Source organism: Leucoraja erinacea, chromosome 14 (genome assembly GCF_028641065.1).
Source record: "Leucoraja erinacea ecotype New England chromosome 14, Leri_hhj_1, whole genome shotgun sequence".
NCBI lineage: Eukaryota > Metazoa > Chordata > Chondrichthyes > Rajiformes > Rajidae > Leucoraja > Leucoraja erinaceus.
The window spans coordinates 48,524,129-48,540,779 of record NC_073390.1 but is presented as its reverse complement, the minus strand read 5'-3'; the positions used below and the strand labels follow the sequence as shown (position 1 = coordinate 48,540,779).

General features: G+C 41.9%; 1 protein-coding gene across 1 annotated transcript in view; it reads left to right on the top strand.

Annotated features, from left to right (window-relative positions):
- schip1 (schwannomin interacting protein 1) overlaps nucleotides 1-16,651 on the top strand; it is a 582,838-nt gene that overhangs the window by 119,872 nt on the left and 446,315 nt on the right. Inside the window, exons 2-4 of the mRNA XM_055646367.1 lie at nucleotides 401-465; nucleotides 1,976-2,056; nucleotides 5,637-5,787. Of these exons, the coding sequence (XP_055502342.1) occupies nucleotides 401-465; nucleotides 1,976-2,056; nucleotides 5,637-5,787 (297 nt within the window). The remainder of the gene's footprint in view (nucleotides 1-400; nucleotides 466-1,975; nucleotides 2,057-5,636; nucleotides 5,788-16,651) is intronic.

Here is a 16,651-nt window from a genome sequence, read left to right as displayed (position 1 = left end):
ACAGGCTGGCAAAGTTACAGTTGTAGTTTTGCCATAATTATTCATGTGAGGTTTGCGGGGCAGAATTATGTTTAGGTCTTCGGGGGGGGGAGAATCTCCTACATCCATGTGGAATTCTCAGCTGCTGCTAAATCTGCTTTTCAGGATAGTTGGACCAAATTTTAGCACCACAGAAATTGGCACAGTTCAGATCTGCTTCTGTGTTTGTGATAAAAAGAAGTATTGGCGCCCGTCTAGAGCTGGAGGGTGTGATGCCAATCCAACTTGTCAATTGGCCAGTGGCGTTTTGGAGAGAATTTACAAAATGGGAGGGGCAGGTGGAATGATCATTTGTTCACTAATATCAGCTGAAATGGTATTTAGTTTTATATTGATGATTGATTTTTGTTTTGCATCGCAGGAGGAATTGAAGAGACTGGAGAACACTCTGGATCAAGTCCATGATGCCAAGTACGCTGTTCAAAAGTGAGTCACTGAAGCTGTCCCTAATAAGTATGAAAGCAGCAGAGCATGAAGAAAGCAGCAAAGATATTTATTTAAATTCCATTTTAAATTGCTGAAGGAAAGACGCCTGACAAGTCAGTTGGGGATAGGTGCAGCTGGTTTGATGAGATAGTAGAACTGAAGGAAAAGCCAGCTGGTAAAAATCAGAAGGCGCATGAAGTCAGAAGAAAAAAGAATAGCAATGTAGTAAAAATAAAAGGTACAAATAATTGAATCTGATTTGTAATCACACATAAAGGACAGAAGTTAATATTGAAGTAGGAGGTGTCTCATTTAACAATATAAACATGGGATGCTTTTGTCAGTTGGAGTCAAAGAGTCATAAACAGTGAATCAGGCCTTTCAGCCCAACTCACCCATGCTGTCCAAGATGCCCCATCAAAGCTAGACCCATTTGCCTGTGAGTTTGACCCATATCACTCAAATCTTTCCTCACCATACATCATTCCATATAGCCACCACCCTCCGTGCAAAAATTGGCTTGGGTTTCTTAAAGATTTCCTTACATTTTGATCCTCTCGTGTTAAATCTATGTCCTATAATTTGTTTCCTGATCTGCTAGCTTGGGTAAAAGACTCTGTGCTTTCACCCTATCTATTCCCCTCATGATTTTATACATATCCATAAGACCACCTCTTGGCCTCCGGCACTCCTAGGAACAAAGTCCTAGCCTGCCCAACCTTTCCCTCTATAACTCAGGCCCTCAAGTCCTGGCAACATCTTTGCAAATCTCTGCATTTTTTCTTGCTTAATGACATCTTGCCTATATTAGGGTGACCAAAACCAAACACGATACTCCAAATGCAGCCTCACCAACATATTGTATAAATGTAAAGGGCCTGTCCCACTGTACAAGGTAATTCAAGAGTTCTCCCAAGTTTTCCCCTGATTCGAACTCGGAGAGTGTCCGTAGTGGGTCCGTAGGAGTTCGTGGATGTCTCGCAGCGGCTCGTACGAGTAACGGTAGGTACTCTGGAAATCCGGTAAACTCGTGACGTTTTTACAATATTGTGCGAAATGTCCACGAGTAAAAAAATACTCGTGATGAAAAAAATGGTCACTTTTTACTCGTACGAGCCGCTGTGAGATATTCCTCCCACATTCCAGGTTTGTGGATTAATTGGCTTCTGTAAATGTTATATTGACCCTTGTGTGTAAGGTAGTGCTGGTGTACGAGGTGATCGCTGGTCGGCGTGGACTTGGTGGGCCAAAGGGCCCGTTTCCGCGCTGTATCTCTGAAGGCTAAAGCGAAGCACGATTGGAATGTGCAGTGATGCATCTCGTTATCCAAATTACTTGAGGCACCTGGGTGCATGGACCAAGTTCCAGAATGTTCACAGCCACGGGTGTGTCGTAAGGTACAATTCAGCACTTTGGCTTGCGATAGATCACATCAGCAGGATTGCCTCGTTAAGCGGTGAGAACTTAATGTTTCATTGTGGGAAATAACTATACAACTTTTCCTCAGCAGCCATCAACTTCCAATTGATTTTGGAACCAAGATTGAAAAATGCCACATCAGCCGAGGGGTGCCAGAATCAAAAGCAAAAATGTAAGTAATGAGTGAGAATAATTACCATATAGTTTTTGTGTTGCTCACAAAACGTATAATTCTAGCCAATATAAGTTAAAATAGAGCAAACAAAAAATCATTCACTCGCACATTACCATCAAACAAACTGTTGCTTGGTCAATTATATCTCGGTGAGTGTCAAAACCTGAATTGACTTGATTTCCAAAAGTGTGTTCACTTTAGATAAGAATAACCAAATACAGAAGTCTCTTCTGTGCAGCATGGATAAATTGTTTATATGCAGCTTATTCAAATTAAAGCTGTTAAAAAAGGCCCCAGTCTGACCATTGTCCTGTAAACCGGAGAGCTTTCATTAAAAACTAATTAAGTAAATGAATATTTGAAAACATTTCCATTAGTGCATTGTTCAGTTGTTTATAATAATGAACCTTTATCCTTTTGGAATGACGCAAGAAAAATAATGAGAAAATGTACAAGTAATGTTCTTCTACAAAATATTTTCTGACTTCTGATCAAGAAGGTTCATTGTCTACAAATTCGTGCCACGTCTTACCCACAGAACTTTGGTTAATTTGATCGGACATGCTTGCTTGCATCTCCTTTCCCAAACATTAATCCCCAGCGCTGCATTTCAGCACATTTTGCTCCCCTTTTCTCAAGCTACTGAAGAATTTTTAAGATAACTCTGTCCGATGCTGTACATATCCCCTTTAAAAAAAAGAAATATGCAGGAAAGGTTCAAGCTAATCATTTGCTGCGTTAATTTGCTGGGTTTAAATGGTGTCAACCAATGGTTAAGAGAAAAGAGTTTTAACTTTTGGAGTTTTGATTTGTAATGAATCTGGATAAAATCAAATTTAAAAAATAATGTGTCGGTTGCAAATGTCAAAAGGCATAATCTATCACGGAAAGGGCATGATTGCAAAATAACTGTAACTTGTGGCATTTAGTATTGATGGGGCTAAAAATATTTTAAATGTGGAGATATTTTTCTTTGTTCATGGGATGCGGACATTGCAGACAATGCCACACCTGTTGTTCACACCTGAACTAACGATGCAGTTGTGGGGTGATCACGGTGGGAGGTCTCAAATCACCTGTAGGTCAGACCAGGTGGGAAAGTAGATTTCTTTCCTTTCCTCAAGGATGTAACTGTTTAGTTTATTTTAAAGATACAGTGCGATCCCCGTACATTAACACTATCCTACACACACTAGGGACAATGTTACATTCATTCCAAGTCAAGTAACCTACATACCTGTACGCCGTTGGGGTTTGGGAGGAAACCGAAGATCTCATCACGGGGAGAACGTACAATTGGATTTCTGCGAGAAAAGCGGAAAACGTTACAAACATTCAGAAGGTCAAGCAACATCCACAGGGTATTAAACTGAGCAGATGTTTCATCAGAGCTGGAAAAGTGGAAACAAACGGGTTCATACATGGAAGGGGAGAGTAGATGGATCACCAATGAGGTGCAGACCAAATTTTTAAAGTATCGATTATTTTAAATAGTGACAGATACAGAAGAAACAAAATTAAACAAGTTACTATCACAATCTGGTGGTTCCATAGTTACAATTATGAAGGATAGACTTTTACTAAATTTTAGATTAAATTCCAAGCTGCCATGGTGGCGTTCAAACTTATTTTTCTGGATCAGTGATTCAGAACTCCGCTTGCTAATCTTATAGTTACCAAAAATGTCATTCAAGAACGCATGAACATAACAAACAGGAGCGTTATTAGACCAAATGTGTAGGAATGAACTGCAGATGCAGGTTTACACCGAAGATAGTTTCAAAATGCTGGAGTAACTCAGTGGGACAAGCAACATCTCTGGGGAAATAGAATAGATGACATTTTGGGTTGGAACCCTTTTTCAAACAGGTGACCACTCCTTTATTGTCTCCCAATTTTTTTACTTTGGAACACCTTTAGTGTCTTTGAAAGATCAGTCATTATTTCCGCAAACACCTTCTCTGTGGGATAAACATATAGTTTTGCTGCTTATGGTGGAGCAGCAGCAGAGTTGCTGTCTAATGCCCCTGTCCCACTTAGGAAACCTGAACGGAAACCTCTGGAGACTTTGAGCCCCACCCAAGGTTTCTGTGCGGTTCCCGGAGGATGCAGGTGGTTGCCGGAGGTTGCAGGTAGTGGAAGCAGGTAGGGAGACTGACAGAAACCTCCGGGAACCTCCGAGAACCGCACGGAAACCTTGGGTGGGGCGCAAAGTCTCCAGAGGTTTCCATTCAGGTTTCCTAAGTGGGACAGGCATTACAATGCTTGCAGCGCTGGAGACCCGGGTTCGATCCCGACTACGGGTGCTGTCTGTACGGAGTTTGTACGTTCTCCATGTGACCACTTGGGTTTTTTCCAAGATCATCGGTTTCCTCCCACACTTCAAAGACGTACAGGTATATAAGTGAATTGGCTTGGTAAATGTAAAAATTGTCCTTAGTGTGTGTAAGAAAGTGTTAATATGCGGGGTACACTGGTCAGCAGCAGCGTGGACCCAGGGGGCCAAAGGGCCTGTTTCTACGCTGTATCTCTAAACTAAACTAAAACTTCCTTTTCACACATCCATATCCTGTTAATACATTTCATGTTAGTTTGCCCTCATAATCCATTTTAATGATCTAACAACAAACAGGCAGAGGCCATTTGGCCATGTGCCTGCTCAGATATTTCTGCAGACCGAGGTTACCTGATGGGCCGGGCAACATGGTTCTTACCAATTCAGGATATGAATGAATGCTCTTTGCATTTTGGAAGAGCTTAAATACAGAGCAAAACTGCCGAACTAGCATCGCTGAATCATGTTATACTGAAGCTCATTTAATATCCATCCCTAAGTGACTTTGAAAAGTTTTACATTTGTGTTTGTTGTGCATCAGCTCAGAATAGAATTATGAATTTTAATAAATATTTGGAACAAATGTCATGGTTCCACAATGGATCAAAATCACAGACATGTTGTAATGATTATGCACAGGTGTTTATGTTTCAGAATATTGAACAGGGTCTCACGGTTTATTAAGCTGTGACTAGTTTTGCTTTTAATGAGGATCTGATGGGAAATAATGCTTTATTGTAATTTGTGTTGGAATTTGAATGAATTGTTCACCCTAGAACATGTCGTAGCACAGGAACAGGCACTTCGGCCCATAATGTGTATGCCGAACATGTTGCCGAGTTAAACTAATCTCCCTTGCTTGTAAGTGATCAATATCCCTTTCAATCTGCATATCCACATACCAATCCAAAAGCCTCTTAAATGCCACTATTGTATCTGCCTCCACTACCACCCCTGGCAGTGCATTCCAAGCACCCACCACTCTCCGTGTAAAAAAAAACCATGCCCCGCGTATCTCCTTTAAACTTCTCCCCTCTCACTGTAAAGCTTTGCCCTCTAGTCTTTGACGTTTCCTCCCTGGGGGACAAAGATTCTAACCGTCCACCTTAACAAGCCTGTTGCAAGTCTCCTCCTTCCTTCATGGTCTTCCTAAAGTACTGCCCCATTGGTCAAGCAACCTCACGGATTCAAATCAAGTGTAGTTCCAATGGTGAACCTCTCACTTTTATTTCAAAAACCCAGCATTCAGCGTGCATGGCGTGAGTACTTGCAGCGGCAGGAGCCTCTCCGTCATGGCTGCATGGAGAAGCGCAGCCCTTCACCACCTTCTCTCTCATCAGGGAAGATGAGCACTTCCATCAGCATGAACACCCTGTCCGATGGCAGCACTCCTGTGAGTAGAATCCCTTTCCATTGTTTTACTCTGCCCCCTGCTGGAATTAGCTGGCAAATAGCGAGGAACCAAAATTAAATTGAACATAAGGTATCCACAGGTTATTGCACTAATCACCTTTTTTTCTTAACCTGGCTGCCTCCTTTTTATAGATTAGTACGATTTATTATTGTCCATGTGGCTGAAGTTCACTGATTTAACTTCTGTAGGAAATGCAAGTTGGTAATAAAAATGATCAGTAGATCTTTGGTCCGATATTGAAACCATCAATGAATCATGTGCAAATCCTAGGTCATTCATTGCCATAGCGACCTACTCGACATTGTAGAGTATAATGGTGTTGAAATTACATACAAATCATAATTCAACCATATCTTTCTGTGAGAATATAATTATACTTGTACAAAATGTGATTAAGCTGCAGAACAAATCTGGTGTTGGAATTAAACAGAATACAGTTCCAATTAAACCTAGACTGGAGTAAAACTTGCAGCTTGGCCATGAAAATTGTACGAATCAACTGTTACAGAATCTTTATTTCCATGGTTTGATTTCAATGAGAAAAGACAAATGTGGAAAAAAAATAATAATCTGAAAGGATGAATTAAATGCAAATGGGAAAATACCTTTTAATACAAGTGGCATTATTGACAGAGCTGAAACAAAAAACATTGTTACGAAATTGCTCAACAGGGGAGAGATAGGTGGTGAGGGTAGAATCTCAGATTATTAAATAAATGTGAAGCCTTTCAATAAATGTTATTATAACAGGTACAAAATGAAATGATGAAATGTATTAGGCTTTTGATTTCTCAAAGGCATTTTACTTCTTGTCTGCCACGTTGTGGCATTAGTGGACAGTAGCATGTAAAAAATCTGCACTTGACTGGGTTGCTTCGAAGCCCATGCCATTAAACTTGTAGATAAAGGATAGGAATGTAATAATGTGATTCAGAGCAGTACCTTAGAGCTACATTTGCTCTTTGGCAGAGGACTTGCAGATTAAAACTGAGGCCCTTTCTGCTCCTAAAATTGTGCAAAAGACGGTGGGTGAATTTGCTGAGCATTTGACAGAGTTATATGCAATAGTGATCTCTGAGGGGAGTTATTGAAGCTTATGCTGGAGGTGCCGATAAGGGGAAGTTTGGACAGGCATTTGAGGAAGAAGTTTGATGGATTTAGGTGAGGCAGAATAGCAAGAGGCATGTGTGGAACACAGATGCCAGCACATGCTGATTGGGCCAAAGGGCCAGTTTCTGTCATCCTATGACTAACTGATTGTTTGGAAAAAAGAATGATTTATATCCCAAGCAATAGTCACACAACTTTGAACCTTGCTAAGAATTGAACATAAATACATTTATCAAAAGAGGACATCTTGATGTAATTTTTTTTTTTGGTTTACTTAAGTACTAGAATATTACTTTACCTGATCATTTCATGTTAGGATTTAGTGTTTTAAGATCTGAAATTGCCTCCTTTGATTTAATTGTAGTTTTTTTTAAAATTGGTAGCAATTTGCTGAATTGAAAATCTAGTTTTATGGCAGAGTAATAGTAAATGCAGTCTCAAAGGCGTTGTACAGAAGCATAATATTATTATTAAAACTACATTTTTGTCTTCTGTCTATGGATTTTATATTAGTTCTTCAGCTGTAAGTAGTTTCTTTGATTCCTATTTGAGCAGCAATCCCCATGTTTTTAATTATCATTTAAAGAGGTGCCGAAAAGTCATGTTTTTGTCGTATTTTGGGAATTAAATGCATTGTCCAAAATAAGTTGTTTACTCTGAAATTTGATAATTTATTACTAAACAAATATTGCCAAGAGAGCCTTTGTGTAACTGATACACTACCACATTGTATAGTTTATAATTAGACAAAACTGATTTTGCTTCAATTGCTGATGCAAATGAAATCCTCTAAGTACATGTGTAGGGAGGAACTTTAGATGCTGGTTTAAACGGAAGGCAAACTCAAAATCCTGGAGTAACTCAACGGGTCAGGCAGCATCTCTGGAGAAAAGGAATAGGTGACGTTTTGGGCCGAGACCCTTCGTCTTCTAAGATCTAAAGAAGGGTCTAGACCCGAAACGTCATCTATTTCTTTTCTCCAGAGATGCTGCCTGACCCCTGAGTTAATCCAGCATTTGGGTCTGTCCTTTAAGTACATTGCGGGTATTCAGAGTGGCTTTTTAACTTGCATTTGTGACGGGGGAACACTGCTCTAATAGGAGAGGAAGGAGACCTGGCACTACAGTATTTGATTGACCACCTCTTCAGTGGCCAGGCGATGATTCACGCTAACAGGTGCAGCACCACAGAAGTGCTCATTTTCATTCCATATGCCATGTAAACATTTTAAACAGATTAACAGGTGAGTTGCCTTTGTGGATCATCTAAATATGAACGACACCCTGACTGCCAATCCTTGCCTTCACTCACAGGTGGGTAACCAGCAGGAGATGCCAGTCTGCATGTGTTGGCAGCCACACTTCTGTTGTGTGTCACATAATCCACGTTGGGCAGCAAACTGAGCTCATTTATGGCTCAGCCAACGTAATTCCTCTACATTATAAATGGAAATGGCTCGATTGTAATCAAGAGTCAAGAGAGTTTTATTGTCATAATGTCCCAGATAGAACAATGTAATTCACAACAGAATATAGTGCACCGGAAACAATATCATAAACGAGAGAGAAAAAAAGTTCAGTGTGTGTATATAATTCGTGTTGTTTCGGGTCGAGACCATTCCCCAGAGATGTTGCTGACCCGAGCCCCGTGTGCATCCCCACCGATGACCAGCGGCCGACCGCCGACGGCACCGACAACCAGCGGACAAGGCGAGAGGTGCTGCTGACAGTCCCCGGCCCGGCGGGGAACAGCCGCCCCGGGAGCCGAGGCCAGCGCCTCGCCAGTCCAGGACGCCCGGCCAACCCGGCGGGACAGGCAGAGCCGAGCTGGAGCCAGCGCCTCCCACCCTCACGCCGGCTGCAAGTCCAAGGCCACCTCCGCCCTGCCAGCCCAGGGCCACCCGGCCACCTCCTGCAGCCCCCAGACAGGGACGGGTCATCCGGGTGGGGGCGTGGACAGCCCAGCAGCAACTCAACAGCGCCCGCCACACCGGAGACCTGGGCCCGACCGCAACCACGGACGAAACGCAAGCCTGCACACAACGCCGCAGCACAGCTACCGAGGATGTTTATAGTGAGTGACCTATGACCTGGGCATGCACAGTCGGAATACCAAACTCGTTAGTCAATGTATTTGTGCTTTACCACCTCCTGAAGCAGATGTTCATTCAGACATGGCACAGCGGAGGGAAAGGGGGGAGGGAGGGAGGGAGAGAGGGAGGGGGATAAGAAGGGAGGAGGATTTAGAGGCTACCTAAAATGGAGAATTCTACGTTTAAGTCTAAATAAAGAAGCTCTTTTAAACGAGATGCATGGAAACCGAGTGTGCAGTTCAGATCACATGATTGCCATGGTGACCACTTCAGGAAGTATCTGGACCATGGTTATGATGTGCTGCTTAAATCCGATGCCGGGTTGGGTGAGGCGGGCGGGGGGAGGGGCAAGGTATATCTCCACCTTTCTCTTCCTTTTTTCATATTTCTATATTTTTTGGCCACACTACTTTGGTAGTTTAGGAGCCTTTCTTTTGTTATTTTTCGATCTATCTTTTCACTTTTCACACTTTCTCTTTTCTCGTTCTCTTTTCTGTTTCCCCTTTCATTTTCGGGTTATAAGGTTGAAAATGAAGCTGTACAATAATTGTATAAAATTTTAGATGCCAAATGTTTTATCTTTGTACAATTGCTGCTAATAATTTTTAGTTTTTTTTAAATGGAAATTTGCTGCAAATTTGTCTCTATGTGCAAGATGCATGTTTTACATCCCACGACAGTGCTGAGGGGCTGGAGTATTGTGCATTGTTTTGACTGCGTTTCTTTTTGAATATCACTATCCAAACCGGAAAAGCCAGTTTGTAGTCCAGGTTTTTCTGTTTGTCAAAGCACAGCAAATAAACAAAACAGAGGACAGAGTGATCGGAATTGGACCATTTGACTGTATTTTTGTTTTTTCCCTGTTCAGTTTTGGTCATATGCAGGGAGCTCGCTCAGAAGGGCACATGTGTGCAATCTGGTTGGCAGATCAAATTTAAGCTAATGTGCTAAAATGTATCTAAGTGGGTAAAAATCTACAAAGAAAGATTTTAAAGGGACACAAAAATGCTGGAGAAACTCAGCGGGTGCAGCAGCATCTATGGAGCGAAGGAGATAGGCAACGTTTCCTATCTCCTTCGCTCCATAGATACTGCTGCACGCGCTGAGTTTCTCCAGCATTTTTGTGTACCTTCGCTTTTCCAGCATCTGCAGTTCCTTCTTAAACAAGAAAGATTTAAAAATGGATTAAAAATACCTGTAAGGTTTTGTCAAAAATTTAGCGAAGAATGCATAGTTCTGGGGCTGTAGAATGAGAGGAATAAATTAAAACACTGTGACAGAGCAGTGATTGAACTCTGATTGCATTGGGGGTAAAATGCATTGAGTGGGGATGTGAAGGGGTATCTTGGCATGGCATTTCACAATTCCCTTCACATAAGATGGGAGTATGTATTATGGGAAGAGGTGAGTGTCAACCAAGTTCAATGTGGGGATTGGCACACGCTGACACAGACCAAAATACAGCAACCTAGCTAAAATAAAATGGTGGCACAAGGAACTGCAGATGCTGGAATCTAAAGCAAAACACAAAGTGCTGGAGGAACTCAGTGGATCAGACTAGTAACTGGTTTGAACAGTCTGAAGAAGGGTCCCAACTGGAAACGCCATCTGACAATTTCCTCCACGAATGTTGCCTGACCCGCAGAGTTCCTTCATCAGTTTGTGTTCAGCAAAATCATTTTGGCAGAATAATACCTCGTATCAGTGGCGTGGGTGGCTGCTGTTTGCATATCTTGGGTATGCAAGCAAAGAATTTCACTGTGCCTTGAGCCAACTTTTGTCAGACATCCCATTTTGCATTTAACGCTAACTTAAGCCATTTTAAGTTATCTCAGGAATTCTTGCACCTTATCGGATCGCATATATAAATTTGTACATGCAGTAGGTATGTTACAAAACCTACCTGAATCGTCATTGGGAATCTGCCCAAAGCCATGTCCCCGATTTTGGCGCTGTTTGGAGGGGGCGGGTTTAAAACGCGATTTTTACTAGGCTGTTCCAATCGCAGATGTTCAGCCTAGTAAATCATTAACGAAAAATCGCTGCAAGACCCGGTCGCAAAAGGTATTATTAGTTTTATAGGCCCCGAATAATAGTTATAATAGTTTTAAAATTACTGTCTCACTCCGCAACCTCTTGCAGCCCCAGGGTGAAAAGCAAACAATGCAAGGTATGTACCAATTCCCTTACATTAAATGGGGCAGTATATATTATGGGAAGAGGTGAGTGTCTATAGCGAGTAGTTCAATGTGGGCTTTTTTATCACACGCTTTTTCACGGCACCAAAGGGCACTAACCTAGCTAGCGCGATGTGAACAAGGAACTGCAGAACCTGCGCGTTCACAGGAAAACCCACTAGAAAGCCGATTTAAATGGGCATTTATTTACAGTAATTGAACACTAAATTCCTTCCATTTGGCCTATAAATTAATGTAAATTAGATATACGAATGTTGTTATATTGTGCATTATTTGTGAATAATCATTGGACAGTTAGGTATTTAAAAAAATTATTTTGGCAAAAGAAATACCTTTTGACTATCCAAGATGGCGTAGGTGTAATGTCCATTGAAAATCTTGGGTATGCAAGATGCTAAATTTCACTGTGCCTTGAGTCAAACTTTTGTCAGATATCCCAAGTGCATTTAACGCTCAAATTAAGCCATTGTTATGCTTTATCTCAGGAATAAATTGCAGACTTGATTTTTAAAATCGCAAATTTGTAACATTGCTACTATGCAGCAGAAATTCTTGCTGGGCATGCAAGTTCTAAGAACCTTGAATCCTTGCAATATCTACTGGGAAGCACATGACAATTAGCCACTGATGGATACCATAATTGGCTTCTCAGTTGCAGAGGCACTGCTACTTCTCTTTTAGCTATCAGCGTGTGCACATAACAATAAAGATCACTGCAAGGACATGGTCTGGTTCAGCAGAGAAGCTTCCCTAATGAGGCTTACTTTGCCAAAGGCTACTTCACCAATGTGCTGACGTAGTTTTTAGTAGAGGCTATAGACCCAGGGATTCAGCAGTCTTAAGTAAAGGGGGACTTGTTCCTGATTATTCCCTTTACCTTCTCTTCATCCCCAAACTCCTGTTAAACTTTAGTATGTTTAGCATGTTTAGTAATGCACAATTTAGGTAAAATTGTCCGCAAGCTTTGTAACGTATCACAATGCGAAATTAGTCCGAAATGAAACACACAGGTTGGTTCTGGACCCCAAGAAAGGGAGTTTGTAGAGTGCCTCCAAGATGGATTCTTAGAGCAGCTTGTACTGGAGCCAACCAGATAAAAGGCAATTCTGGATTTAGTATTGTCTAATGAACCAGATTTAATAAGGGAACTCAAGGTGAACGAACCGCAGGAGGTAGTGACCATAATATGATAAGTTTTAATCTGCAATTTGAGAGAGAGGAGGCTAAATCAGAAGTGTCAGTGTTGCAGTTGAACAAAGAGGACTATGAAGGCATGAGAGAGGAGCTGGCCAAGTTCGACTGGAAAAGGATCCTGGCAGGAATGGCAGGAATTTCTGGGCATAATCTAGAAGATGCAGGATCATTTCATTCCAAAGAGGAAGAAATATTCTAACGGGAGTAAGAGGCAACCGTGGCTGACAAGGGGAGATAGGGATGAAATAAAACTAAAAGAAAAGGTGTATAACATAGCAAAGAGTAGCAGGAAGCCAGAGGATTGGGAAACATTCAAAGGACAACAGAAGGTAACAAAAAGGGCAATACGGGATGAAAAGATGAAGTACTAGGGTAAGCTGGCCAAGAGTATAAAGAAGGATAGTAAAAGCTTCTTTAGGTATGTTAAGAGAAAAAGATTAGTAAAGACAAATGTGGGTCCCTTGAAGGCAGAACAGGTGAAATTATTATGGGGAACAAGGAAATGGCAGAAGAGTTGAACAGGTACTTTGGTTCTGTCTTCACTAAGGAAGAAACAAACAATCTCCCAGATGTACTGGAGGACAGAGGATCTAGTGAGGAAGAGGAATTGAAAGAAATTTACATTAGACGAGAAATAATATTGGGTAGACTGATGGGACTGAAGGCTGCTAAATCCCCAGGGCCTGATGATCTGCACCCCAGGGTACTCAAGGAGGTTGCTCTAGAAATTGTGGACGCATTGGTGATCATTTTCCAATGTTCTTAAGATTCAGGATCAGTTCCTGTGGATTGGAGGGTAGCTAATGTTATCCCACTTTTCAAGAAAGGAGCAAGAGGAAAATGAGGAATTACAGACCAGTTAGCCTGACATCGGTGGTGGGGAAGATGCTGGAGTCAATTATTAAAGAAGGAATAACGGCACATTTGGATAGCAGTAAAAGGATTGGTCCAAGTCAGTATGGATTTATGAAAGGGAAACCCTGCATGACTAATCTTCTGGAATTTTTTGAGGATGTGACAAGTGAAATGGATGAAAGAGCCAGTGGATGTAGTGTTTCTGGACTTTCAGAAAGGCTTTGATAAGGTCCCACACAAGAGATTAGTGGGGAAATTAGAGCACATGGTATTGGGGGTCGGGTATTGTCATGGATAGAGAATTGGTTGATGGGCAGGAAACAAAGAGTAGGAATAAATGGGTCCCTGTCAGAATGGCAGGCAGTGGCGAGTGGAGTGCCTCAAGGCTCATTGCTGGGGCCGCAACTATTTACAATACATATTAATGATTTAGATGGTGGGATTAAAAGTAACACTAGCAAATTTGCAGATGACACAAAGCTGGATGGCAGTGTGAACTGTGGTTGCAGGGTGACTAGGACTGGTTGAGTGAGTGGGCAGATGCATGGCAGATGCAGTATAATGTAGATAAATGTGAAGTTATCCACTTTGGCGGCAAGAACAAGGAGGCGGATTAGTAGCTCAATGGTGTCAGATTAGGAAAAGGTAAGTGCAATGAGACCTGGGTGTCCTTGTACACCAGTCACTGAACGTAAACATGCAGGTACAGCAGGCAGTGAAGAAAGTTAATGGCATGTTGGCCTTCATAACAAGAGGATTTGAGTATCGGTGTAAAGAGGTCTTTCTGCAGTTGTACAGAGCCCTGGTGAGACCACACCTGGAGTATTGTGTAGTTTTGGTCTCCTGATTTGAGAAAGGACATCCTTGCTATTGAGGCAGTGCAGTGCAAAGATCTTATAGCTTCTTTGGTGCAGTGTAAATTCACGAGGTTAATCCCCGGGATGGCGGGACTGTCATATGAGGAAAGATTTGTAAGACTGGGTTCTGTAATCACTGGAATTTAGAAGGATGAGAAAGGGTCTTAGAAAAGAAAATTATAAAAGGACTGGGCAAGCTAGATGCAGGAAAAATGTTTCCAATGTTGTGGGAGTCCAGAACCAGGGGCTGCAGTCTAAGAATAAAGGGGAGGCCATTTAAACCTGAGATGAGAAAAAAAAAATTCAACCAGTTGTGAATTTGTGGAATTCTCTGCCACAGAAGGCAGTAGAGGCCAATTCACTGGATGAATTTAAAAGAGAGTGGATAGAGCTCTAGAGGCTAGCGGAATCAAGGGATATGGGGAGAAGGCAGGCACGGGTTACTGATTGTGGATGATCAGCCATGATCACAATGAATGGAGATGCTGGCTCGAAGGGCCGAATGCCCTCCTCCTGCACCTATTTTCTATGCTTCTATGTTTCTACAACATTATTCCACAGACGTTTCAAACAAATATAAATAAGTTATTCACTGAACAATACTGAACCAGCTGAAGTCAACATTATGGCAGAACCCTTGAGAGCCAGGGAGCAGATTCCATTGTGTCTAGATAGTTAGTGTCAAGAATGCTGCTTGTGTATTTCACATCCAGCTGATGCAGTAAAAAGCAGTGAAACCGTCTGGCCATATTAATGACTTTACTGAGGTTTTAACAGCTCCTACATTTCTATGATAGGAAATGCTCCTGGTATGTCCTCCAGCTTTCACTTGGGTCCAATTACTTGTAGCTTTCGTGTTTGCTGACGTGCCCCAGCTCTCAGTTCAGCACATAATCTAACCCAAGTACTAGACTTTTATCATGTGGTGCATTCCAGTTGGTAAAGGCTCCCAACATCAAGGAAACAATGTGGTGAAAGACAAGAGTAATGTGTTGGCACGGCAGAATGAAGCGTTAATGGGCCAAAACAGCCTCTGCGGAAATTTGCACTTTCCACATGACTATGCGCTGCCTTTGCTTGAAATCATCTGGATTTATTTCCTTTCTCCCATTTGTCTGAGAAGATCAGAACAGGCCTCTGATCCTTAGTTATGTGTGTGTCCCCAAATCAATGACATTGCACAGATGCAAGAACAGCTCCCAAAAGCATGTGAAATCTGTATAATGCTGAAAAGTTGCTAAAAGTGATTATACAAAAGGAATTTTTGATGGCGATTTGATTGTTGATGCAGTCTGTAAAAATGGTCTATGTTGGAGATTCATCTGATTAACGGAACAGTTAATCACAGGTCAGGGTGGCATAAAGTACAGCTGGAAGAGCTGCTGATCACAGTGCCAGAGACGATTTTGATCCTGACCTTGGGTGCTGTCTGTGTGGAGTTTGCACATTCTCCCTGTGTCTGTGTGGGTTTCCTTTGGGTGTTCTGGTTTCCTCCCATGCTCCAAAGATGCATGGGGTTGTAGGTTTGGCCTCTGTAAATTACCCCTGGGGCGTAGGTAGTGAATGCGAAAGTGGGATAACATAAAACTAGTGTGAACGGTTTCATTAGAGGTCAGAGTGAATCCAGTAGGGCCGTAGGTTCTGTTTCCATGCTGTTTCTTTCAATTAAAACTATTCATTGCCAAAAGCTTTTCCTGAGGATTCGTTAACAAGTCGGTCATGCGTAAATTTTAGTGCTGATATTCTTGTATCCATTTATGTCTCCTCAGTGTAGAAGGAACTGCAGATGCTGGTTTAAACCGAAGATAGACACAAAAAGCTGCAGTAACTCAGCGGGACAGGCGGCATCTCTGGAGAGAAGGAATGGGTGACGTTTCGGGTCGACCTGAAACGTCACCCATTCCTTCTCACTAGAGATGCCGCATGATCCGCTGACTTAATGCAGCTTTTTGTGTCTATCTTGCGTCTCCTGAGTTTTGTATTTGTTGGCTTGTAACACTAAACTTAATGCAGCAGAGGGCAGCCTTGCTTCTCTTGACGTGGACCTGCACAGTACTGAGCTAGTTCATCCCTGGATTTGTATTGACTCATCTGGCTGTTTTACGCTGTGCAGCATCATTTTTCTCCTTGAGGCTAAAATCCTCTTTTATTTATTTATTTCCAAAGCAGATTTTCAGGAAATGCTATTCATCTTGAAATCCACATCAGAGCATTCAGTGTAAAATAAAATCTAGTCATTTCATCAGTGGACAAGTAGCAGGTTAAAGACGAAAATCCAGCTGTAAATAAAAATCAGAAATATAAACCAAACATACTCAGCAGGTCAGATGCCATCGATGGAGAGAGAAATAGAGTTAGCGATTTGGGTTTACGACCTTTCATCAAAATTTATGAAAGTTCTCATGAAAGATGAGTGACGTCAACAGTTGAACAATTTTTCAATCCAGATGCTGTCTGCTCCTTTCTGCTCAGAGGAGATGGTGGAGGGGGATACAAATACTCCTTGTTTAGAGTGGGTGTCAGGGGTTATTGAGAGA